This window comes from Ranitomeya imitator, chromosome 6, assembly GCF_032444005.1.
Source record: "Ranitomeya imitator isolate aRanImi1 chromosome 6, aRanImi1.pri, whole genome shotgun sequence".
NCBI classification, from domain to species: domain Eukaryota; kingdom Metazoa; phylum Chordata; class Amphibia; order Anura; family Dendrobatidae; genus Ranitomeya; species Ranitomeya imitator.
The window spans coordinates 255,732,199-255,759,225 of NC_091287.1; the positions used below are offsets into that span (position 1 = coordinate 255,732,199).

At 40.5% G+C, this 27,027-nt stretch overlaps 1 protein-coding gene across 1 annotated transcript in view; it reads left to right on the forward strand.

Moving 5' to 3' along the window:
• The window catches only part of OTULINL (OTU deubiquitinase with linear linkage specificity like), a 150,115-nt gene extending 135,394 nt beyond the window's left edge, over nt 1-14,721 (forward strand). The window contains exons 6-8 of the mRNA XM_069728916.1: nt 1,731-1,859; nt 6,568-6,837; nt 14,417-14,721. Of these exons, the coding sequence (XP_069585017.1) occupies nt 1,731-1,859; nt 6,568-6,837; nt 14,417-14,596 (579 nt within the window). The 3' untranslated portion in view covers nt 14,597-14,721. The remainder of the gene's footprint in view (nt 1-1,730; nt 1,860-6,567; nt 6,838-14,416) is intronic.
• The last annotated feature ends 12,306 nt before the right edge of the window (nt 14,722-27,027 follow it).

Sequence of the window (27,027 nt, forward strand, 5' to 3'; positions counted from 1 at the left end):
AAGACCGCATCCCACGGCTGTGACTCAGGGAACTCATAGACCAATAAGTGTTTGTCATTTATTATATGAGATCGCTACTGACAGCATTGTTTACATTACCATCATTGGTCTATTAGTACACCAGTCCTCTTGATTGGTAGAGCTAATGATTTATAGCCAGCTCAGCAGAAATTACTGTTCTTAGCGTGATACCTTTATTTTCTATTATTATTTTGTATTAGTGACAAAGGTGGCACAGCATCTGTTTGGTATCAGCAGCTCCAGTCCCTTTGCTCCTAGCGCCAGTGTGATATTAACAATACAATTTGTTTATTATGTTTTGGAGTCGGGAGGCCTCAACACCATAATTAATAACTTTATTTACCACACTAAGGGCTCAATGCAATCAAATCAAATAAATTTGATACAAATTGAATTTCCGACCTAATTTTGAGTGAATTTGAATTTTGACAGATTTGCTCATCTCTAATTGCCATGAAATCTTCAATATTAAGAGGCCTGTCCAGGCCTCCTCTGGCTAAATGCTTATGAAATCCCATAGTGGAAAAGAAAACAGTAAATTAAATAAAAGTTAGTTAAAAAAAGAGTGAATAAAAAAAGATTTTTTTTTCATAAAATGATGTTTCAGTAAATAAAAATTAAAATAAAAGTGAAAGTTCTCTGAATGCAACAACATGTAAAAATAAAGTGTTTAAGCTGTTATGCCATTTTGTGGTCTTGTTTCAATATGTTTGGATCATGTAATTAAGAGGTTTTACAATTTCTTTGATCTTAAAAGGGAATCTGTCAGTTGGATCAATTCTCCTAAGCCATCTATATGAGCATGTAGGTCATAGGAAGCTGAATAAAATGATGCCTTCATACTTGCAATCTGATGTCTTACTGCAGAGAAATCCACATGTTACTTAATATGTAAATGAGCTGTTAAGATCTATGGTCCGGACATAGATCTGCAGGAGAATCTGCCTCCGGAGCTTTTTTTTTTGTCCAATAAAGCATTTTTATAAAGGGCAGGAGTACACAGCTAAACATGGCATAGAAAAGATGTGGCAGTCTTATTAACTTATGTCCTTTTGAATTCAGTAGTACATCATTGGTCCTCGAGAGAATGTTAAAAAAATAATAACTTCGCTGCAAAGTATCGAAGTCCATTGGTGTCTTACAAAAGCACCTTCACATCTGTTTACTCCCCTTTGGAATGAATTATTGTTGTTGCCACCACGTCTACGGTCAAAAGAGCTTTTTTAAGTGAAAGCGGCATTATCTGTTTTTAGACAAGTAGATAAGGCGAGCTGACTGTCAGTAATTATATAAGTCTATAGGTCTCATTCACTAAATTCAAATCAAATGTTAGAAAAATAATGGCTTGCAAATTTCAAACTATGTTACTTACAGTTGTATGAAAAAGTGTTTGCCCCCTTCCTGATTTCCTATTCTTTAGCATGTTTCTCACACTGAAATGTTTCAGATCACCAAACAAATGTGAATATTAGACAAAGATAACACAAGTAATCACAAAATGTGTTTTTTAAATGAAGGCCTTTATTATTAAGGGAAACAGAAATCCAAACCTACAGGGACCTGTGTGAAAAAGTGATTGCTCCATATACCTAATAACTGATTGGGCCACCCTTAGCAGCTGTATATACAATAATTTGGGGTATACGTCAGAAGCTTACCCTTATTTCTCCACCACCATTTCATGATGTTTGTCTGTTTTGTTCTTACAGATCCCTGAAAAGCTCCTTTATTCCCAAGGATGTAACTGGATACAACAATTCAGCTTTGGCACAGAGAAATATGCTGGCCCAAAAGTCTATACAAAATTACGCAGCTGTCTAGAACTCTTTAAAAATGAGGTAAACGTAAAAATGGGGTAATATTATCACATTTAATAGACTGATTTTTTTCATACATATTAGAAACTCTGTGAATGATGTTGTTCAGTATTTCTCAGTGTGCAACAGATCTATTAAAAGGGCATGCCAAATAAAGAGTCTAGCTCAGACTAAAAATAATAGGTTGGGTCTGGTGTTGTTTTCCCAAACTTTTCTAAGTAAAAAAAAGTGCAATTTATTTTTTTATAAAAGGTTACAGTTTGAATAAACTCCTTAGCCAAAATCACTCTTCTATTATTCATATTTCAGAGGTGGAGTAAGTGCTTTAAAAATATGTTGTCAAAACACTTTTCTTTATTAATTTATTCATACCAGACTACTGTACTGTCATAAAGTCATTGCTAAATCTCCCTATCCTGTTTCTATTTCTTGTCACATTGTACATGATTAAACTCATTTTTTTATTTTGCTGAGAGCACATTTTATGAAGGGATATGTCATAAATATCTGTACACCTGTGACCCAATTTATCAAAGTACTTAACCCCTTAATGACAGAGCCAATTTGGTACTTAATGACCAAGCCAATTTTTACAATTCTGACCACTGTCACTTTATGAAGTTATAGCTCTGGAATGCTTTAATGTATCCCACTGATTCTGAGATAATTTTGTGACACATTGTACTTCATTTTAGTGGTTAAATTTATTCAATAAACTTGAGTTTATTTATGAAAAAAACTGAAATTTGGCAAAAATTGTGCAATTTTCAAACTTATTTTTTACCCTTAACCCCCGGAGCTTTTTTCGATTTTGCGTTTTTGTTTTTCGCTCCCCTCCTTCCCAGAGCCATAACTTTTTTTATTTTTCCGTCAATATGGACATGTGAGGGCTTATTTTTTTGTGGAACGAGTTGTACTTTTGAACAACGCCATTGGTTTTACCATGTTGTGTACTAGAAAATGGGAAAAAAATCCCAAGTGCGGTGAAATTGCAAAAAAGTGCAATCCCACACTTGTTTTTTGCTTGCCGTTTTTGCTAGGTTCACTAAATGCTAAAACTGGTGAAACAATTTTGGTGCATATACGTTCTTTTGATCGCCCGTTATTGCATTTTAATGCAATGTTGCGGCGACCAAAAAACGTAATTCTGGCGTTTTGATTTTTTTTCTCACTACACCGTTTAGCGGTCAGATTAATTCTTTTTTTTAGTAAAGTATAACGTGGCACAGCTGTGTCGGTGCTCAAGAGAGGTTTCCCACACCAGTATATAGTAAGTAAATAACTTGGCACTCAACTTGGTGGATAGTGATAATAAAGAAAACAATTTTATTACTTGAGTAGCAGCCCAGCAAAAATAAACGTTTCGGTCAAACAATCAGACCTTCTTCAGTAGAACCGACTGCTGGTGTGTAGATGTATATAAGGCACTAGTATATGTGGAGAGGCTCCTATGACAGAATTTTATTTCTATGACCTCTATAATGAATGTTTTAGAAAGGAACACTCAGAGAATGCAGGTGCAATAGGAATGAAATCCAAAGGTTTAACTTAAAGTGCGGTGGTCTAAACCACAAAGAGCAGGAGCAGCGATGATTTAATGCACGGAGGTACATGGAGCAGTTGCCATATAGAGTTGTCAGCGCAGGTGTGCTCCGGTATTAGATAGGCATAGGGAGTACATCAACGCGGTATCCACCGCTGGTTTTCAACGGTGGATACCGCGTTGATGTACTCCCTATGCCTATCTAATACCGGAGCACACCTGCGCTGACAACTCTATATGGCAACTGCTCCATGTACCTCCGTGCATTAAATCATCGCTGCTCCTGCTCTTTGTGGTTTAGACCACCGCACTTTAAGTTAAACCTTTGGATTTCATTCCTATTGCACCTGCATTCTCTGAGTGTTCCTTTCTAAAACATTCATTATAGAGGTCATAGAAATAAAATTCTGTCATAGGAGCCTCTCCACATATACTAGTGCCTTATATACATCTACACACCAGCAGTCGGTTCTACTGAAGAAGGTCTGATTGTTTGACCGAAACGTTTATTTTTGCTGGGCTGCTACTCAAGTAATAAAATTGTTTTCTTTATTATCACTATCCACCAAGTTGAGTGCCAAGTTATTTACTTACTAATTCTTTTTTTTATTGATACCAAATATGTGTAGGTTTGATTTTTTTTTGTTGTTTTATTTTGAATGGGGCTAAAGGGGGGTGATTAAACTTTTATTTTTATTTTTTTTTTTCATATTTCTTAAAACTTTTTTTTTTTACTTTTGCCATGCTTCAATAGTTTTCATGGGAGGCTAGAAGCTGGCATAGCCTGATCGGCTCTGCTACATAGGAGCGATGCTCAGATCGCTCCTATGTAGTAGAATTACAGCATTGCTATGAGCGCCAATCACAGGGTGGCGCTCACAGCAATCTGGCATCAACAACCATAGAGATCTTCAAAAGAAATCTGGTTGTTATGCCAGTGCACCGATGACCCCCGATCACGTGACAGAGGTCACCTGTGCACGCATTTCCAACCCGATGGCCGGAAGCGCTTGTTAAAGGCTGCAGTCAGCGTTTGACAGCGGCATTTAACTAGTTAATAGTGGTGGGTGAATCGTGATTCAACCTGTCGCTATTGCATGCACATGTCAGTTGTACAAAACAGCTGTACAAAACAGCTGACATGTCCCGGCTTTGATGCGGGCTCACTGCCAGAGCCCGCATCAAAGCAGGGGATCTGCCATCGAATGTACTATTCCGTTCAATGGCAGTAAGGGGTTAAATCAGAGAGTGGTGTCACACATAATAGTTAATACATAACATTTTCCACATATCAATTTAGCATCAGCACAATTTTGGAAACATAACATTTTTTTGTTAGGACGTTATAAGGGTTAAAAGTTGACCAGCAATTTCTCATTTTTTCAATAACATTTACAAAACCATTTTTTTAGGGATCACCTCACATTTGAGGGGTCAATATAACAGAAAATACCCCAAAATGACACCATTCTAAAAACTGCACCCCACAAGGTACGCAAAACCACATTCAAGAAGTTTATTAACCTTTTAGGTGCTTCACAAAAACTAAAGCCATGTGGAAGGAAAAAATGATAATTTTACTTTTTTCACAGAAAATTTACTTTGGAACCATTTTTTTTATTTTCACAAGGGTATCAGGAGAAAATGGACCACAAAATTTGATGTGCAATTTCTCCTGAGTACGCCAATACTCCATATGTGGGGGAAAACCACTGTTTGGGTGCATGACAGGGCTCAGAAGGGAGGGAGTACCATATGACTCTGAACGCAAAATTGGCTGGGATCAATGGTGGTGTCATGTCACATTTGGAGATCCCCTGATTTACCTAAACAGTGGAACCCCCCAATTCTAACTCCAACCCTAACCCCAACACACCCCTAACCCTATATCCAACCATAACCCTAACCACATACCTAACCCCAACACACCCCTAACCCTAATCCCAACCCTATCCATAACCCTAGCCACAAACCTAACCCTAACACACCCCTAACCCTAATCCCACCCCTAACCGTAATCCCAACCATAACCACAACCTTAACTTTAGCCCAACCCTAACTTTATCCCAACCCTAACCCTAGCTTAACTCTAACTTTAGCTCAACCCTACCTTTAGCCCAACTCTAACCCTAATGGAAAGATGGAAATAAAATTATTCGGGAGAAGTAAAGCAATGTGGAAGGAAAAAATGACCATCTTACTTTTTTCACCAAAAATTTACTTTGGAACCAAACTTTTTTATAATCACAAGGTTATCAGAAGAAAATGCCACAACCCTAACCCAAACACAACCCTAACCCCAACCCTAACCCTGGCCCCTACTCTAACCCAACCCTTGCCAACCCTAACCCTAGCTCTATCCCTAACCCCAACCCTAGCTCTAAAAAAAGTTGATTTTAATCAATTGACCTTAGAATATTAATAATTTCCACAATTGATGTGTTTAAATTAAATGTTCATGTGCTGAGATAATCTTATAAATGTGTCCCTGCTGTGTACTGTGCAATGGCTGTGTCTGACAGTACAGGAACATGGTCTGAGCATACCACATATCCTGGGCAGGGGGGAAGCAAAAGAGAGTATACAGACACTACTGCATGGAATCACAGCTGATTCTTTTTGTGAGGTAAAATATTTCCCTGTCTGTTTTTAAACAATGTGTTACTGCAAAGGAATAATCATTTGCAATCCCCTGCTGTAATGTCTGTATACTCTTTTGCTTCCCTTCCCCCCGCCCAGGAGCTGTGGTATGATCAGACCATGTTCCTCTATGGTGAGACACAGACATTACATAGTACACAGCAAGGGTACATTTTTAAGATTATTTCAGCACAGGAACATGTTATTTAAATACATCCAATTATGGAATCTATTATTATTGGTTCAGGATCTATTGATTAAAATCAAGTTTTGTTCGACGGAAAACACCTTCAATGAATTCGGCACATTTTATTCCTGAATGCTCCTCATTAAGAAGGCTGTGCAAAATTCAAGTCTTAATAAATCAGGGACCCAGAGTCTAAAAGGTAGGACTCTCAAAATCATGAGAATGAAATCTCATGTTCTTTGTTCCTGTATGACTGTATACGACATAAAGGTAAAATATGAAGCAAACCTAGCCTGTGTAATCTTTCTTACAGTGTGTGGGTTTCCTATATTAAATTGCCATGTTTTTCTTTGCTCCAGTGGGTAGATTTTTGTGCCTGTAAAGATCGGATGAAAAGGATGAAAATGTGCCGGTCATTTTTTTCTGATGAAGCCAAAGAGAATAAAGTCTATGAGGCTTTAAAATTCATAATATTGTACTTGGTGATTGAGGCTCATGAAAATCTGAAGACTGAAGAGAAAACTCCCAGTTTCTACGACTTCCTCTTTTCACGAGACACAACTGCTGATCCTCTGAGCTACATGATGAACCACTTGAACATGGTTGGTGATACCATGGGACTGGAACAGGTATAGTTTTTTTCATTTAAGACATATTTAGATAAAGGTTCACAAGGTTTTATGATTTTTAAGGTACAAGGTAAGAGGATAAGTAATTAATTTCCTCTGATTTGATGTTTTTCCCTCAGTTTTATTGATTTACAGGTTCATCACTCCCTAGAATACAAGATGCTAAAATTAAACCAAAAAGGAGGCAGATCCTCTCATTTCTCTATATGTCAATGAAAAGATAAACTCACTTCTGTTATAACTTCTTACCAGTAATGATCACGGTCACAGAGGGTGCAACCGCGACAGGGCCCACGGAGTCAGGAGTCTGCAGATGTCAATGCCGTTTTCATAATGAATGTGGTAGAAGCAGAGTGAATAATATAATGAATTCATTAATAATTTTGATAACTCTTTTACATCACATACCAATGCCCAAATCTACAGTACGCTTCAAAGATAGTGTGTTAAAATCTGCATTCATAATGATTCTGACTTGTCTATTATCCTGTTATATTGCAAGACTTGTTAAAGGGTTGATAGTGACTTTTAGGATTTCTGCTTTCAATAAGTGGTGCTATCGAGTTCAAGTCTTTTTCCTCTCTGTAGAGACAATTTGCATTAATAATGGTCACCCAGACAGAGAATATGTTACTGCTTAGCCAATGGTAAGGCTGAGTTCACTATTAAGAATAAACCAGTTTGCCTCACTTCTGAATCGAAACGTGAGCGGAGCTGGTGACAAAGATGTTTGTAGAGGTGACTTTCCAAAACTTGCTCACCCTTAGATGTTGAACTAAGCAAAGCTGGGTTATTCCTTTAAATTGAAACCATATTCTCTTTCAGGTATGGTGAATTATTCCTTGCTAACCCCCATGCGGTGTTTGTTTTAGTTGTGGACCAGTGAACACTAATAGTGACTAATACAGTATATTGTAATTGTTTAGAAGTTACCCTGGAGATCTTTGAGATGTAATAGAAAATGACGTTATTGTCTTGGAGTGATTTATTTTGGGCTTCTAACAAATCCAGAAGAAAGTGACAATGGTGATACTTTATGATTTATACACAGTCTGCCTGGTGGGATACGTGAGAAGCTGAAACAACAGTTTTATAGCGTCTTTATAAGTATCTTTGATCAAAGGATGGTTTACTTTTACAAATCTGTCTTGTGAGGAGTCATCTAAATATGCTGTTTATTATCACAATAATTAAAACTAAAAGATCCACATTGAATAAAATTTGGCCATTCCCACTACTTTTATCTACCGTCTCAGGCAGTGGTCCCCAACTCCAGGCCTCGAGGGCCGCCAACACTGCAGGTTTTCAGGATTTCTTTAGTATTGCATTGGTGGTAATGTGATCATCTGCACAGGTGATGATTCCAACCCCTGTGCAATACTAAGGAAATCCTGAAAACCTGCACTGTTGGCGGCCCTCGAGGCCTGGGGTTGGGGACCACTGGTCTAAGGTATATGGAGACCTCCCAATTGTCCCTCAACAGATTATGCAAGGTCACAGGAGAATGAGGTGGTTGGAATTCAATTGCCCAATCTGTTTGTTTGGCAGGGAGATAAGCCTGATGATTGTGACTGCAGCTCTTCTATAGAAAACATGGGAATGTTTGGATGAACATTCCTGTGCATGTGCACTTGAATGAGCGAGCTCTTCAAGAGTATTGGTAGTTGCTACATAATGTACAGAACTGTGCCAGGTCAAATGCTCCATGACCTGCTTTAATCAGCTGATCAGTGGAAATGCCTGGAGTCAGGACCCTAACCAAGCTGATATTATTGGTTTCTTTTTTACTAAGGATAGCTCATCAATATTAAGTTATTTAACCCCTTTTAACAGCAAGGAGAAATAAACTTATAACTCCCCCTGACTGGCAAAAATGCAGCCGATGTTAGTTTTGCATTATAGCTTTCTCCCTGCTGCATCAGGCACAATCAATATTTGCACAGTTAATGGCCATTTAATCCCCTACATGCTGCTGTTAATAATGACTGTGGCATCTACATCATAAACAGGGGAGGAGGTTCCTATGGTTGTAATGGCAACCTGAAGCCAAGTAATGACTTCAGGATCTGCCTATTCCAGCTACTGTGGCATGCCCTGGGCAGAGTGTAAAGGTACCTTCACACTAAACGACGCTGCAGCGATCCAGACAACGATCCGGATCGCTGCAGCGTCGCTGTTTGGTCGCTGGAGAGCTGTCACACAGACCGCTCTCCAGCGACCAACGATGCCGGTAACCAGGGTAAACATCAGGTTAGTAAGCGCAGGGCCGCGCTTAGTAACCCAATGTTTACCCAGGTTACCAGCGTAAAAGTTAAAAAAACAAACACTACATAGTTACCTACCGCTGTCTGTCCCTGGCGCTCTGCTTTTCTGCTCTGGCTGTGAGCGCCGGGCAGCCGGAAAGCAGAGCGGTGACGTCAACGCTCTGCTTTCTGGCCGCTGTGCTCACAGCCAGAGCAGAGAAACAGAGCGCCGGTGACAGACAGCGGTAGGTAGGTATGTAGTGTTTGTTTTTTTAACTTTTACGCTGGTAACCAGGGTAAACATTGGGTTACTAAGCGCGGCCCTGCGCTTAGTAACCCGATGTTTACCCTGGTTACCAGAGAAGACATCGCTGAATCGGCGTCACACATGCCGATTAAGCGATGTCAGCGGGACGTGCAGCGACAAAATAAAGTGCTGGCCTTCTAGCCCCGACCAGCGACATCACAGCAGGGGCCTGATCGCTGCTGCGTGTCAAACTGAACGATATCGCTAGCCAGGACGCTGCAATGTCACGGATCGCTAGCGATATCGTTTAGTGTGAAGGTACCTTTACACTGACATGTCTACTACCCTACACAACACAAGTATTGCAGTGCAGTAGATTAGAGTTATTAAATTTCAATTCCCAAAGTTGGACTTAGTAAGAAAGTTAAAAGAAAAAAATGTGTAAAAATGTGAAAAAAAAAATGGAAAAGGATGATAAGATTGTGGAAACATGAATCGTCATTTCAAATTGAGCTTCTATTTAAACACAAAAATAAACAAAATAAATTTTAAAAATGTACATATAGTTGATATTGCTGCATAAAAACTATAAATCGGTCACTTTTTTTTATTCTTTATGGAGACACCATAACAATATATTAAATATATAAAAGTAAGCCAAAAATGTAGCTTTTCTATCAGACTGGCACACACAAAAACTTAGATAAAATGCAATCAAAACGTATGCTAAAAGAAATTGGTACCTCATAAAATGTAAATTTGCCTTGCAAAATAGAAAAAGCCCCCACATGGCTTTGTCAGCATAAAAATAAAAACATTATAGCTCTCAGGATATGACGATGCAGACACAAATTATTTTTTGTAAAGAATTGTTTTCAATGTGCACAAATAGCAAAACATAAAACTTCAATATACCGTATATACTCGAGTATAATCCGATCCGAGTATAAGCCGACCCCCCCCCCCCTAATTTTGCCACAAAAAAACTGGGAAACTTAATGACTCGAGTATAAGCCTAGGGTGGGAAATGCAGCAGCTACCGGTAAATGTCAAAAGTAAAAATAGATACCAATAAAAGTAAAATTAATTGAGACATCTTTAGGTTAAGTGTTTTGAATATCCATATTGAATCAGAAGCCCCATATAATGCTCCATAAAGTTTATGATGGGCCCCATAAGATGCTCCATATTAAAATATGCCCCATATAATCCTGTATAAAGGTTAATAATGACCCCATAAGATGCTCCATAAAGATATTTTCCCCATATAGTGCTGCACAAACCTTGATTATGGCCCCATAAGATGCTCCATACAGACACTTGCCCCATATAATGCTCCACAAACGTTAATTATGGCCCCATAAGATGCTCCATAAAGATATTTGCCCCATATGGTGCTGCACAAACGTTACGCCCCCATAAGATGCACCATACAGACACTTGCCCAATATAGTGCTGCACAAACGTTGATTATGGCCCCATACAGACTCTTGCCCCATATAGTGCTGCACAAACGTTGATTATGGCCCCATACAGACTCTTGCCCCATATAGTGCTGCACAAACGTTATGGCCCCATAGATGGCCCCATACAGACACTTGCCCCATTTGCTGTTGCTGCGATAATAAAAAAAATCACATACTCACCTCTCCATCGCTCAGGCCCCCAGCACTTTCAATATTCACCTGCTCCTCGTTCTGGCGCCGCTCCATCTTCAGCATCTTCTGCACTGACGTTCAGGCAGAGGGCGCGCACTAACCACGTCACCACGTCCTCTGACCTGAGCGTCACTGCAGAAGACGCTGAAGATGGAGCGGCGCCCAGAACGAGGAGCAGGTGAATATCGCGCAGCACTCCCCTCCCCATTATACTCAACTGCTCCTGGAGTGGTGCAGTCCCTGCTTCCCCAGCGCTGCAGCTTCTAACTGTACTGAGCGGTCACCATTACTGCTCATTACAGTAATGAATATGCGGCTCCACCCCATGGGAGGTGGAGCGGCATATTCATTACTGTAATGAGCGGTACCATGTGACCGCTCAGTACAGGAAGAAGCTGGGGAGCCGGGAAGCTAGGGACCTGCAGGGACTGCACCAGGAACAGGTGAGTATAAATAGACAGCCCCCGCTCCCCCTCCCCTGCCGACCCCTGGGCATGACTCGACTGTAAGCCGAGAGGAGGACTTTCAGCCCAAAAAAATGGGCTGAAAATCTTGGCTTATACTCGAGTATATACGGTAAACCAAAAAACATTTCCTGAACTGCTAATTTGGATTGATTCTGCATCTGAAAAATCTGAATAAAAAGTGATCAAGAAATGTTATGCCCAGTATGGCACCAATAAAAATTTCATCCTACAAAAATCAAGCCCTCCATCGGCCAAAATATTAAAAAGTTATAGCTCTTTTAATATCACTCCAATTTTTTTTTTTTTTTAGAAAAAAATGTTTTTTGTGTGTCAGAGTAGCAAAACATATAAAAAAACCTACAGAAATCTAGTGTTGCTGTGATTGTATTGACCTGAAGAATAAAATCACTTATATCCAACAGTCAACTATGATTAAAGAAAAACAAAGAAGCAAAACAATTCTTGAACTGCAGTTATTGTACTTTCTGCCTCACAAACATCAGAATGAGGCTTAATTTACATTTATCATCTTTTTATCATCATCTTTTACATTATAAAAAATTACAAAAAGAAAAATAGACTGATGCAAAAGCTTATCCACCCTTGGAGATTTGTGTGCTCAGATAACTTTGAGCAAGATTTCGGACCTTAATTAGCCTGTTAAAGTTATGCTTGTTCGTTATCATCATTAGGAAAAGCCAAGTGATGCAAATTTCCTAGCTTTATAAAAATTCAGCTTCCTCTAATCTTGTGCCAACAAATAGCAGCAATGGGTTAATCTAAGCAACTGCTTAGCACTCTGAAAATGAAAATGGTGGAGGCCCACAAAGCAGGAGAGGCTACAAGAAGATAGCAAAGCATTTTCAAGTTGCCCTTTTTCTCAGTCCGAAATGTAATTAAGATATGGCAGTTAACAGGAACAGTGGAGGTCAAGATGAAGTCTGGAAGACCAAGTCAAATTTCAATGAGAGTTGATTGTAGGATTGCTAGGGAGGCAAATTGGAACCCCAGCCTGACTGCAAAAGACCTTCACAAAGATTTGGCAGACTCTGGAGTTGTGGTACATTGTTCTACTCTTCAGAGACACCTGAACAAATATGCCCTTCATGGAAGAGTCATCATAAGAAAACGTCTCATGCATCCTCACCATAAAATTCAGCAGCAGAACTGTGCAAAAGAACATCTAAACAATCCTGATGCTTTTTGGAAACAAATCCTGTGGACCAATGAGGTTAAAATATAACTCTTTGGCCACAATGATCAAAGGTATGTGCAGGAAAAAAAAAGGGCACATAATTTCAGGAAAAGAACATCTCGCCAGCCATCAAGCATGGGGTTGAATGAATCTTGCTTTGGGGTTTGTTGCAGTTAATGGCACAGGGAACATTTCATGGGTAGAGGGAAGAATGGATTCAATTAAATTTCAATAAATTCTTCATGCAAATATAAAACTATCTGTAAAAAAGCTGAAGTTGAAAAAGTATCACTTCTACAAATGGATAATGAGCCAATACACACATCAAAATTCACAATAGACTACTTCAAAAGGTGCAAGCTGAAGGTTTTTCAATGGCCCTCACAGTCCCTGTTCTGAACGTCTTTGAAAATCTGTGGCTGGACCTCAAAATAGCTGTTCATCCAAGACGACCCAAGAATATCACATAACGAAGAATTTTCCAAGGAAGAATAGATGAAAATCACTCAAGAAAGAATTGAAAGACTCTTGACTGGCTACAGAAAGAATCTACAAACTATGATACTTGCAAAAGGGGTGCTACTAGGTACTTACCATTTATACATATTAGTCCATATAAATTTTATCAGAACACATTCAAAGATCTAATACAACAAAATGACCCCCCAAGAATATTATTCAGGGCACAGAATGTTTAGTTCAAACATATAAAGCTTATTTATTCATAGATAAAAACTTCATTTAAAAAAAAAAAACATACATGATACAAAAACCTGTGCAAATACCTCCTATCCAAGAAAACAACCGGTTTGTATGTGCTTAATAATTGGTCCTGACATGCATACTGACAGCAGAATATCTACATAACTTATTTTAGGTACTTACCATGCAGGGAGCCCAAACTTTTGCATCAGCCAATTTTGTGTCATCTTTTTCCCTTTTTAGAGATCATTTAATCTTCAATTTGCTGTTCACAATACCAGTATTGCTATGTCATTGTATATCACAGTTTCCATCTAGCTGTGTAATTGTTATATAGTCTCTTCAATCTAATCCAAAACACTCTTTTCTTTCCGAGCCATGCAGTGTGTCCAAGCAGTAATGTTTAACCACGTGTGGAGTATCAATACATTAAGGAGGATTTTATGTGGAAAAAATTAAATTTGTCATTTTTTTGATCGATTTTGTGTTCATTCCTGCAGTTTTGAATTGTTTGAGTGGTGCAATTTTTACCAAATCTCTTTTGCAGTTGTTGCAATATATAAGACCCTCAAAGTCATTTTAAAACTGAAGGGGTCCCTAAAAAAACAAGTATTGTAAATTTCCTTGAAATATAATGAAAAATTATTGCTAAACTTTTAAGCCTTCTAACATCCTAACAAAATTAAAAGATGTTTGAAAAATTAGTGTAACATAAAATAAACACATGCTATATTTTATTTCAAGGCATAAAAATTAAAAGTTTAAAAATTGCATATTTTTCTAAATTTTCATCAAATTTTAGATATTTTCATAAAAATGTAAAACCTATTGATCTAAATGTACCAATAACATAAAGTACAATGTGTCACGAAAAAAACAGTTTCAGAATCATTGGAATCTGAAAAAGCCATAAAAATTACATGAAGTAAGAATTGAAAAATTGTGTTTTGTCCAGAAAGACAAAATTGGCTCCATCACTAAGTGCTTAAACTTGCTTGGCATATAGAACTTCTACTTTTACTTTCAATTGTAGTCACTATGTAACTATATCTTCTCTTTTTTTCTAGGCTGAACTTTGTTTGTTGGGCTATGCTCTTGAAGTTAGGATAAAAGTGTTGCGGTTAACTAAATTTAACACAGAAGACTTTGAAATTATTTATCCTGCGGATCACAAACGAGACTGGCATGAGATTACTTTAATGACAGACGACGATCAACATTATAACATTCCAGTCATTCCCAAATAAATCATCCACCACATGTTTTCTGAAAGAGACAATATTGCCTGTTAGAAATATAAATGACTTTACTGCAATGGTGGAAGTCATTCCTATTATCCCAACGGGTGAAACATGGTTGGATAGAATGAAAACACCGGATGTCTAGTGTTACATTTGTAAACAAAGATACTAGACTTCTGCTTGTACAAAAGTGTACATAATGCAAAGTGTGTATTAAAATTCTTGAGGCTATATATATATATATATATATATATATATATATATATATATGTATATATATATATATATATATATATATACATATATATATATATATATATATATACATATATATATATATATATATATATATACAGTACAGTTTTTATAATGTGCGACATTAGCATATACTGAACCTACCAGCATCCGGAGCACAGTAGGAGGTAACCCCAATGGTTAAGTTATGTCTGGAACCACAGAAAACTGACCATCTGTAGATACCACCAGACAACATTTTAAAGGGTAACAAGGTCATGAAAGAAATTTAAGTCTTCACACACAAAAAAAATCTTTTTCATCCTGCACATAGCCTGTTATGTGCTACATGAGAGACAGCATCAAGCAATTATGGTAAGCCATGGATCTAGCTTTCCATTCAATGAGTCCACGTCTAGGACTATTAATCTAAAGACTCATTCACACGACTGTAATTTTGGTCCTAGTGAAAAGAAATGAAATCACTCTGATCAATGTTATTCAATGATGCTATGTAGATGAGCGATTTTTTTTTTTCATTGACCAAATCTGCATTTGAAAAAAATCACAGCATGAACTCGTTTCTTCTGTAAATTCGTTGAGACTCACCTATTCAAGTCTGATGCCCTACGGATACAAAGTACAGCATGAAATGTTTACGGATACATTGCAATTCTGTAACATAGGAAACTGAAATTGGTCTTGTAAATGACTAATAGCTGCTGCAGCAAAAAGAAACGGATTGTATACAGACACACGGATGAAAAATGAGAACAAGAAATCATCCAAGGTTTTTGATGAAACGCTGAACAATTTTTTATACGCTCATATGAACCTACCCTAATGGGAAGTACATTTTCACTTTCATGCACTTTAGGTGCTACATGCATTTTCACTAGAGATGGACAAACCCGAACAGTAAATTAGAGAACAAAATAGAGAAGTCTATAATCGTATTAAATCCCTAAAAACTATAAATCTTTATTGATGACAGGAACCTACATATTGGTTCGTCCAGAGAGAAAAAAGAAAAAAGTTGGCACTCACCCAGCGATGAAAGTAGAAAAGTCCTTTATTTATCCATACAATGGGATGCGGACATGCCTGTAGGGCTGCAGTACAAACGAGAGGGTGCGAGGAGGGATCCGGACGACGGCCGTTTCGCGCGGACTGCGCTTCAACGGGTCCAGGTCCCATTGAAGTGCAGTCCGCGCGAAACGGCCGTCGTCCGGTTCCCTCCTCGCACCCTCTCGTTTGTACTGCAGCCCTACAGGCATGTCCGCATCCCATTGTATGGATAAATAAATGACTTTTCTACTTTCATCACTGGGTGAGTGCCAACTTTTTTCTTTTTTCTCTCTGGACGCCTATATATGACTTGCTGCTTGGTTGTGCACCTCTATGCGATTCTAATCCACGGTTTGTCTGCCTGCCGCATGAAACATTGATTTTTTGCAGCTTATTTGCCTATATCAATTACCATCAATAACCACTCATCCTGGTGCCGTCATACTTTCTTTTTTTTCATTCATGGACTCTACATATTGGTTCACACCACAAAATATGACCAAAAAAGACTACTACCACACCGCATCAGGACACTGTTCATCCTATAATCGAGCCTCCTGAGGAGCCCAATGGGGAGAAATGCGTAGAGGCGCTATTGATCTGTATGGCAACTGGCAGGCGAAGGGAGATAAGTGATTTAGTCCTCTGTATACCGGATATTTTTGATATGTGGACATTTGAATAGCTGTGTGGGGCACTTTAATAGATTCTCCCATAGCTAATATGATGGCCCTCTAAGTATCTAGGCCAAATAACCCCTTTGCCGATACGCCATTATCTTTGCCTACTGTGTTCCTAACAATGCTATGTTTTTATTCGTGTGGGGATCTAGGGTTCCTTTAGTATAGGATTATCTCTGTCTATCTACAGTGGTTCCCTTAGTCTGTGGGTAGTGGGCTTTCCCAGGGGATATAGGGCATTACAGGGCCCCTAGGGATAGCCACCGTGGAGTGGGGGCGCCATATCATTTCCCTCATAGGGTGCCAACCCCCGCAGATAGGAAGGTGCGAGAATAGCACACATCAGGGACACCTAGTTACCCCACTTTTAATTAAGTGTTTACATGTGAGCACAGTGTATGTCTTTTTTGATTTTTGGTCATTTTTTGTGGTGTGAACCAATATGTAGGTTCCTGTCATCAATAAAGATTTATATTTTTTAGGGATTTAATACGATTATATAAAATAGAGAAGTCCCCAAGTCTTTTATTTCAAATAAAAAACACACTTTTCTAATTAAAAATAACAAATACAGTTATACTCACATAACGCCCATTCCACTGAATCCATCATCTCCTGTAAAAAAAACAAGAATAAAATAACAACATCCCTCACCTATCCGTTGTTCTGTCCCACATAATAATCCATGTCTGCGATAAATAGTTTTCAACCTGCATGGTGCCAAGATGCGACCATCCAGGCTGAAAACCACTGGAGAATGAGCTGCTGGGAGCACAGCCTCAGTGACTAGCAGTGACATGATCAAGTATACCGTAGGTCACTGAGGCTGCTTTCCCAGTCGGGCCCCTGAACGGCTGTTACCTCAATGAGATCACAACTCATACAGTGAGAAAAAGTCTCATGGTGCATCCCTGAGCTCAGAGAGTTCATCTGGAAAAATTAGAAATTTCTCCCGGTGAACCCACAATGGCACCGTGAAATTTTTTTCTCACTGTGCAAGTGGTGATCTCATTGAGGTCACCACAGTTCAGGAACCTGACTGGGAAAGCAGCCTCAGTGACCTGCGGTAACCTCGTTAATGTCACTGCTCGCCACTTAGGCTGAACTCGCAGCAAATAATTCTCCCATGGTTTTCAGCCTCGACGGTGGCATCTTCACAACATCCAGGTTGAAAACTATTAATTGCAGACATGGATTAGGGCGTGGGACAAAACGACAGACAGGTGATGGATATGGTTGTTTTTTATTTTTGTTTATTTACAGGAAACAATGGCTTCAGTTGAATAGGAGTTAAGTAAGTATATCTGCCTTTTTTTTTTAAATAAAAAAGTAATATTGTGTTTTTTTAATTCTAATTAAGGACTTTATTCTGAGTGTGTGTTTATTTACCATATAACTATAGGATTAGTAGTGGTTAGGCATCTTATAGACGCCTATTCATTACTAAGCTGTGGGCTTGATGTCAGCTGGACAATACAAAGGTGACATCAACCCCACAAACATGAACCCAACTTGCCACCGCCACAGGACAAGTGGGAAGAGCTGGGCAAAGCGACAGAATTGGCGCATCTAATAGATGTGCCTTTTCTGGATAGCTGTGGGCTGCAATTTTTAGGCTGGGGGGACAATATCCATGTTCCCTTACCAGCCTGAGAATACCAGCCCCCAGCTGTCTGCTTTAGCTTGGCTGCTTGTCAAAATGGGGGGAACCTATGCCTTTTTTAAAATTATTTAGAGGTGACCCCTCTATTCTTGATAACTATGCTTGCTAAAGCTGACAACTCAGTGTTGCAGCCTGCAGCTGTCAGTTTTGCCTGGCTGTTATCAAAAATACAGGGAAACCCATACTGTTTTTTTTTAAAATTATTTATTTATAGCGCAGATGCCGGCTGATGAACACTCCCATCAGTCGCCACCTGCTCTCGCTGTTATTAGCTGCAGCAGGCGTAGGCTGATGGAAGTAGTAGTCCCATCAGCTGATGCCAGTGACAGGAGGTAAACTTTTTACCTCCGGTTACAGCTGCGGGCTCACGCTGTCATTTAACTGTATTGGAACCGCAGATATCTGACCGTCGGTAATGATTTTACCGCCGATCAGAGAGGCAGCGTTTGCTGCACTGACATGCATATGACAGTGTGGCAAACACTGGATGTTTGGGCCCCCCATGCAAGTGCACGATCCAAAAGTTTTGTAACTTCAGCTGAACCCACCAGACCCGAACATTCAGGGATTTGCCCATCACTAATTCTCAGTACCATGGACAATAAATTAATCCATATTCCCCACTGCTTTTCATTTAATCAAACCCCCAATTTTTACTCATCTTCAGGAAGCCTCCTTAGAGATGTAAGTTTTCATGGTGTTATGACATAAAAGTGTCATTTAAAATAAGAAGAATTCCTTGGAGCAAAAAATTACATATAGTAATACAATTGTACCCATCTTAATTATTATGCCTTGATTATTAAGCTTGTAAGGTGCCTGAGTGAGCTGTTGCTTCAGCACGCTTCGGCACCCTACATAATAATTGTGTCCCAGTTCCGGTGTGCATCACACTTATTTGGGGCCCTCAGATCTCCCCTGGCTCCAGGCTTTCATCTTCCAGGACTTTCGCAGCACACACTCCAGGGGACACCAAATACTTTGTAATAGTCAAACTTTTACTGATCAGTTTACGGTCATTACAATGAAGCATGTAGGATATGGCACAACAGGTTACAGTCTTTCCCACAGGTATCAGACATAACTTGAGCCCTAGTTCTCAGTCTGTCTAGAGCATCCCTCTTGCTAACTCATCTAGCACTTCAAATTATTCTCCCCTGAAGGCAGTGCACCCGAATTCCAACCCTGTCTAGGCTATACTGCAGCCCCAGAGGGATTTGCTTTCAGATAACATACATTACTATAAAATACATTTCACCATTTGGAATGATAGAGAATTGAACACAATCTTAAACACTCCCACAAGCTCACAAAGTGTTAGGCATTGTGTGAGTGATACATTTTGAATGCATCCCTGGTTTGCACCATCCTGCAATAGTTTCAGCTCTCTTTCAATAAGTTCCTGATATTTGGGCATAGTTCCAGCCTTTTTTTTCTGTATATAGTGCAGCAAAAGCCATTATTAAAGTATAATGTGGAGGTTTTTGTATATGCCTTAAGTATACTTGATTTAGTTGATGTGCAATTTCTTTGTTGTCAGCATGTTGATTCCTTTTTATGCTTTAATATGATTCCTCTAATGTAAACTACACTTCCCATGATGCCTTTGGTACTAGCTATGCTCGGTTACAAATGGTCTCAATCATACTGCACAGTCTCATTGTATTTCTATATCATGCAGTTTCAATCTCTCTGCCACCTCCTTGTGATGGTTTTCCCTATGTCAGCAATAACAAGTAGGAGCTAGAGTAACCCAGCTATAGCTGCATCTCATATGATTCACCAGTCATAATGCTCAAAGTACACACAAATAGAAAAGACAGTCAATGTGAGGCAGGGGAGTTTTATAACTCTGCATGTATAGGCTTCTGTGTCGCTGTTATTTGAATTGTGAAGCTGGGAAGAGAATTATCTGAAAACTTCCAAGAAGGATGTAATTGGAGATGAGATAATCCTGTAGACCAGATTATGTGAGAGAATAATTTCCTTGCTACACAGGAGTGCACTGGACTGGTAGTCATAATGGAGATCACATGATCCAAGAGCCAGTAATGAAAGGTTTAAAATGTGATGACACAACTCATCTGGAATAAAACAAATTACTCTGTTCTAAAATTACTGAATTATGTGTCTAAAAATACATAGAGTGTTTTTTTAAGGAGATATCAAGCTAGAAAAAAGGCTCTCCGTAGAATTGGGTGAACAGGAAACCAACCCTTAGTATAGATGGGCGAACCCGAACAGTAAAGTTCGGCATCTGTACCGAACACCTACTGTTCGGGCAGGAAGTACGTGCTACTGTTCGGGTTCAGCGCCCCAAATACCGGGTGTTTATTGCACTGTCATGTGTATGACTGCTTCTGAGAGATATATATTATATTATTATTATTTATTTATATAGCACCATAAATTCCATGGTGTTGTACATGAGAAAGGGTTTACATACAGGGTTATAGATATCGATTACAGTAAGCAGGTTTACAGTGAGAGACCGGTACAGAGGGGAGAGGACCCTGTCATTGCGGACTTACATTCTATGTATATCTGACAGTCCACTGGGGTGAACTCTCTAAGCTCAGCGCTGCACTGTGAGTCTTTCTCACTATGCTAGGAGGGACCTTACTGAGGTCACCGGAGTTCATTGCCCAGTTGGGAACGCAGCCGCTCATTCCTCAGTGGTTCTCAGCCTGCACAGTCGAATCTTGACCCTGCCCAGGTAGAAAACTATTTATTAGACACCACCAAAGAAAACCTACCGCTATGTATAGATACTCTTTATTAAATATCAAAAACAACAATGTATGAAAAATATACAAGAAAATACAAAAACACCCTAAAAAAAGAGGGATCACAGCCAGGGAATCAGGGTAGCGACGCTTGAAAAATTGTTGAAAAATAGCGATATGCCTACCATTGTCCCTAATAGGCCCTAGAATCTAATAGCCTACCTGACAGCGGAGGTTGGCACCCTAGTTTGCGATATGCCGCCCCTGCTCCATGCCGGCTCTCCCTTCAATCCCTATGCCTTCCCTTTAATCTATCATTAAAATCACAGACAAAAAACAACAGAAGATTACAGATCAAAATTGATCTATATCTCTTGTTGGCACCCTAATTAATGCACCCAACAAAATACCAAATATTCATAATAGATCCAAATAGGGGTGCATTATACTGCTATGGGGGTGCCTAATACTACTATGGGGGTGCATTCTACTACTATGGTGGTGCATTATACTACTATGGGGGTGCATTATACTACTATGGGGCTGCATCATACTACTATGGGGTGTGCATTTTACTGCTATGGGGAGGTGCACTGTATATGACTACGGGGTGCATTATACTGTATATGACTAGGGGATGCATTATACTACTATGGAGGTGCATTATACTGCTATATATGACTATGGGGTGCATTATACTATTATATATGACTATGGGGATGTGCTATACTACTATATATGACTATTGGGATGTAAAACACAACTATGGATGTCTATAGGGGCAACATGGAGAGACATGGGAGCAGTATGGAGAGCCATGAGGCAGAATAGTAGGACACGTGGGGTGGGTCCAGAATGGGAGGACACGTGGGGTCCCAAATTGGGACATTATTACTGTAGGGGCTAATTAAATTATATTATTTTTGAGGATACTGTTTTCAGTATGGGGGAGGAGAGGTTTTTTTCTTCATATGTCATAGTGTAGAGGTTGGGGAATGTGCTCTAGATAACTGTTACTTTCTGCAGAGACGAGTCCTGGCTGGAAGAAGTGATGACAGTGTGTGATGAAGAAAAGGGACAAAGAAGAACTTCAACTAGAGATGTCACCAGTGAGTTACCTGTACACTGACAGTATACACTGTATACTATATACAGAGCTCCTGTGTATAATGTCACTGGGGTCACTGTATTATATGTACACTATATACAAAGCTACTGTGTATAATGTCACTGGTGAGCACTGTATTACGTGTACACTGACATTATACACTGTGTAGCAAATAGATGAATAGCTGCACTCAACTGTACTAAAGCACGGAAATGTGTGATACATGAAATGTGAATAGCATGTGAAATCTATGAAAAAACACATGAGATGCTTAGCACAAGATTTGGCCAAAAACTGTGAGCTCATCCACCAAACGTCAAGGTAATCTCAGATCGGATGGGACCCTGACCTGACTACCTAGTGTGAACACTTACCTCTGGCTAATAACATGGTAAAGCTTGCTTTTATAGGAAGGTCAGAAGGTTTGAACCCCCAATTGCTTCACATAAGTTTATAACGTAGAGCCATAAAAATATAAAATCGCATTTTTTTCAACAAAAATGATATTTTCGCCGCCAAATTTTTATTTTCACAAGGGTAGCAGGAGAAATTAGACCCCAAACGTTGTTGTGCAATTTGTTCTGAGTACGCCAATACCCCACATGCGGGGGTAAACCACAGTTTGGGCGCACGGCAGAGCTTGGAAGAGAAGGAGTTCTGTTAGACTTTTCCAATGCAGAATTGGCTGGAATTGAGATTGAACGCCATGTTGTGTTTGGAGAGCCCCTGATGTGCCTATACAGTGGAAACCCCCACAAGTGACCACATTTTGTAAACTAAACCCATTAAGGAACTTATCTAGATGTGTCGTGAGCACTTTGAACCACCAAGTGCTTCACAGAACTTTATAATGCAGAGCTGTAAAAATAAAAAATCCTTTTTTTTCCTCAAAAATGATTTTTTAGCTCGCAATTTATTTTCTCAAGGGCAACAGGAGAAATTGGACCCAAAAATTTGTTGTCCAGTTTGTCCTGAGTACGCTGATACCCCATATGTGGGGGGACCACTGTTTGGGCACACATCGGGGCTTGGAATGGAAGTAGTGACGTTTTAAAATGCAGACTTTGATGTAATGGCCTGCGGGCATCATGTTGCATGTGCCGAGCTCCTGATGTACCTAAACAGTAGAAACCCCCCAGAAGTGACCCCATTTTGGAAACGAGACCCCCCAAAGAGCTTATCTAGATGTGTGGTGAGCACTATGAACCCCCAACTGCTTCACAGAAGTTTATAATGTAGAGCCATGAAAATAAAAAAATCATATTTTTTCCACAAAAATTATTTTTTCACCCCCAGATTTTTACTTTCACAAGGGTAACAGGAGAAATTGAACCCAAAAATGTATTGTGCCATTTATGCTGAGTACGCTGATACCTCATATGTGGTGGGGACCACTGTTTGGGCGCATGGCAGAGCTCGGAAGGGAAGGCGCACCGTTTTAGAATGCAAACTTTGATAGAATGGTATGTGGGCATTATGTTGGGTTTGCAGAGCTTCTGATGTACCTAAACAGTAGAAACCCCCCACAAGTGACCCCATTTTGGAAACTAAACCCCCGAAGGAACTTATCTAGATTTGTGGTGAGCACTTTGAATGCCCAAGTGCTTCATAGAAGTTTATAATGCATTCGTGAAAATATATTTTTTTTCCACAAAAATGATTTTTTTAGCCCCAAATTTTTCATTTTCACAAGGGTAACAGGAGAAATTGGACCCCAAATTTTTTTGTCCAATTTGTTCTGAGTACGCTGATACCCCATATGTGGGGGGACTACTGTTTGGGTACACATCAGGGCTCAGAAGGGAAGTAGTGACGTTTTAAAATGCAGACTTTGATGGAATGGTCTGCAGGTGTCATGTTACATTTTCAGAGCCCCTGATGTACCTAATCACTAGAAACCCCCCCGCAAGTGACCCTATTTTGGAAACTAGACCCCCCAAGGAACTTATCTAGATAAATGGTGAGCATGTTGAACGCCCAAGTGCTTCACAGAAGTTTGACGCAGAGCCATGAAAATAAAAAAAAAACTTTTTTCCCCACAAAAATGATTTCTTAGCCCCCATTTTTTTTAATTCTTGCAAGAGTAACAGGAGAAACTGGACCCCAAAAGTTGTTGTCCAATCAGTCCTGAGTACGCTGATACCCCATACTGTATGTGGGGGTAAACCACTGTTTGGGCACACGGCAGAGCTCAGAAGGGGGGTGCACTAATTGACTTTTTGAATGTAAAATTGGCAGTCGCGTTTGGAGACCCCCTGATGTACCTAAACAATGGAAACCCCCCAATTCTAAGTCCAACCGTAACCCCAACACACCCCTAATGCTAATCCCATCCCATTTCATATCTCTAATAAAAACCCGAACCCCAAAACACCCCTAACCCTAATCCCAACCCTAAAGGCCCCTTCACATTAAGCGACGCTGCAGCGATACCGACAACGATCCGGATCGCTGCAGCGTCGCTGTTTGGTCGCTGGAGAGCTGTCACACAGACAGCTCTCCAGCGACCAACGATCCCGAAGTCCCCGGGTAACCAGGGTAAACATCGGGTTACTAAGCGCAGGGCCGCGCTTAGTAACCCGATGTTTACCCTGGTTACCAGCGTAAAAGTAAAAAAAAAAAAACACTACATACCTACCGCTGTCTGTCCCCGGCGCTCTGCTTCTCTGCACTCCTCCTGTACTGGCTGTGAGCACAGCGGCCGGAAAGCAGAGCGGTGACGTCACCGCTCTGCTTTCCGGCTGACCGACGCTCACAGCCAGTACAGGAGGAGTGCAGAGCACAGCGCCGGGGACAGACAGCGGTAGGTAAGTATGTAGTGTTTTGTTTTTTTTACTTTTACGCTGGTAACCAGGGTAAACATCGGGTTACTAAGCGTGGCCCTGCGCTTAGTTACCCGATGTTTACCCTGGTTACCAGTGAAGACATCGCTGGATCGGTGTCACACGCCGATCCAGCGATGTCCACGGGAGATCCAGCGACGAAATAAAGTTCTGGACTTTGTTCAGCGACCAACGATCTCCCAGCAGGGGCCTGATCGTTGGTCGCTGTCACACATAACGATTTCCTTAACGATATCGTTGCTACGTCACAAAAAGCAACGATATCGTTAACGATATCGTTATGTGTGAAGGTACCTTAACCCTAATCAAATCCCTAAGCCCAACACACCCCTAATCATAATCTCAACCCTAACCTCAAACCTAACCCTAACCTTAACCCTAATCCCAAACCTAACCGTAATCCCAAACGTAACCCTAATGCCAACCTTAACCCTAATCCCAACCCTAACCCTAATCCAAACCCTAATCCCAACCCTAACCCTAATCCCAACGCTAACCCTAACTTTAGCCCCATCCCTAAAACTAACTTTAGCCCCAACCCTAACTTTAGCCCCAACTCTAGCCCTAACCCTATCCCTAACCCTAACTTTAGCACCAACACTAACCCTAACTTTAGCACCAACCCTAACCCTAGCCCTAACTGTAGCCCTAACCCTAACTTTAGCCCCAACCCTAACCCTAACTTTAGCCCTAACCCTAGCCCTAACCCTAATTGGAAAATAGAAATACATACTTTTTTTTTACTTTATGATTTCTTCCTAACTAAGGGGGTGATAAAGGAGGGGTTATTTATTATTTTTTATTTTGATCACTGTGATAGGATGTCACAGTGACCAAAATAAAACAAGAGGAAGAATCTTCCTCTGCCGGCTGGCACATCACGGCGGGAGCACTGCGCATGCGCCCGCCATTTTCTTCCCGGAGGAAGACGCCGGCAGCCCGAATCCCCCTATTTCTCTGTCCTCTGATGTGCGATCACATCAGAGGACAGAAAATGACACGCCGCTTTTTTTTTCTTTTTGCGGTCGCCGGTAAACGGTTATTTACAGGCGATCAGAAAACAGCGGTCGGTAAAAACCAACCCCGATCATGTTCTCTGGGGTCTCAGCTACCGCCGGCAGCTGAGACCCCAAAGATCTACCGGGTGCCGGCCGACAGGCGCACTGCGCATGCGCCTGCCATTTTTTTCCCAGAAAAAAATGGCGGCGCCCATCGGGAGGCACGAGGAGCATCGAGGGAGACAGGTGAGTATCGGGGGGCTATCGGGGACCCCATTTCTCTGTCCTCTGATGTGCGATCACATCGGAGGACGGAGAAATTAAATGGGAAATCACGTTTTGTTTTTTTTTGCGGCCGCCGGTAAACGGTTATTTACCAGCGATCGCAACCCGGGGGTCAGTAAAAACCAACCCAAATCATGCTCTCTAAAGTTTCGGCTACCCCCGACATCCGAGACCCCAGAGAAATTCTGACTCTGGGGGGCGCTATACACTTTTTCCACAGCACTGTTTGTCACGATTCCCCTGACCGCTGTCACCAATTGGTCAGGATTCCCACCGTGACCGTCACCCCTACGTCACGGATTGAGGTGACTTTAGGCCAACAGACGGCTATCACATGTGCAGGGGGGCTTATCTTAGTTATCCCTCCACTCCACGATGTGATGAAAAAACACACACAGGGCTATTGACCTCTTTGTTTACAGCAGGGGCTTAGTCTAGGTATCCCACTGCTTTTCTATATACCACGAACTGCAGGGATTTATGTATATCCCGCTAACAGTTCCACTTAACACTTGCAGCTCTCTGGCGCCCCCTTACTCTCAGGTCAGATTAGGTACTGCACCCTGGGTAATTAGTCGCCAGAAAGGCTGCCTGCTATGTACTGGCTATTGGGCACGCTGCAGCGACGCGATAACTACTCCCACTCAGGCAGGAACAATAATTATTAACGCCGCAGCCGCTACAACATAACCCAAAAGTCTGCACACTTCTCGCTGCCACCAGCTTCGATTAAACGGGTCCGAAGATAACCCAACACAGTAGCGTAATTCTCTTCAAGAGACAGGGTACGGCTTTTCAGAGCATGGAGAACTGAACTAACATATAATAGTAT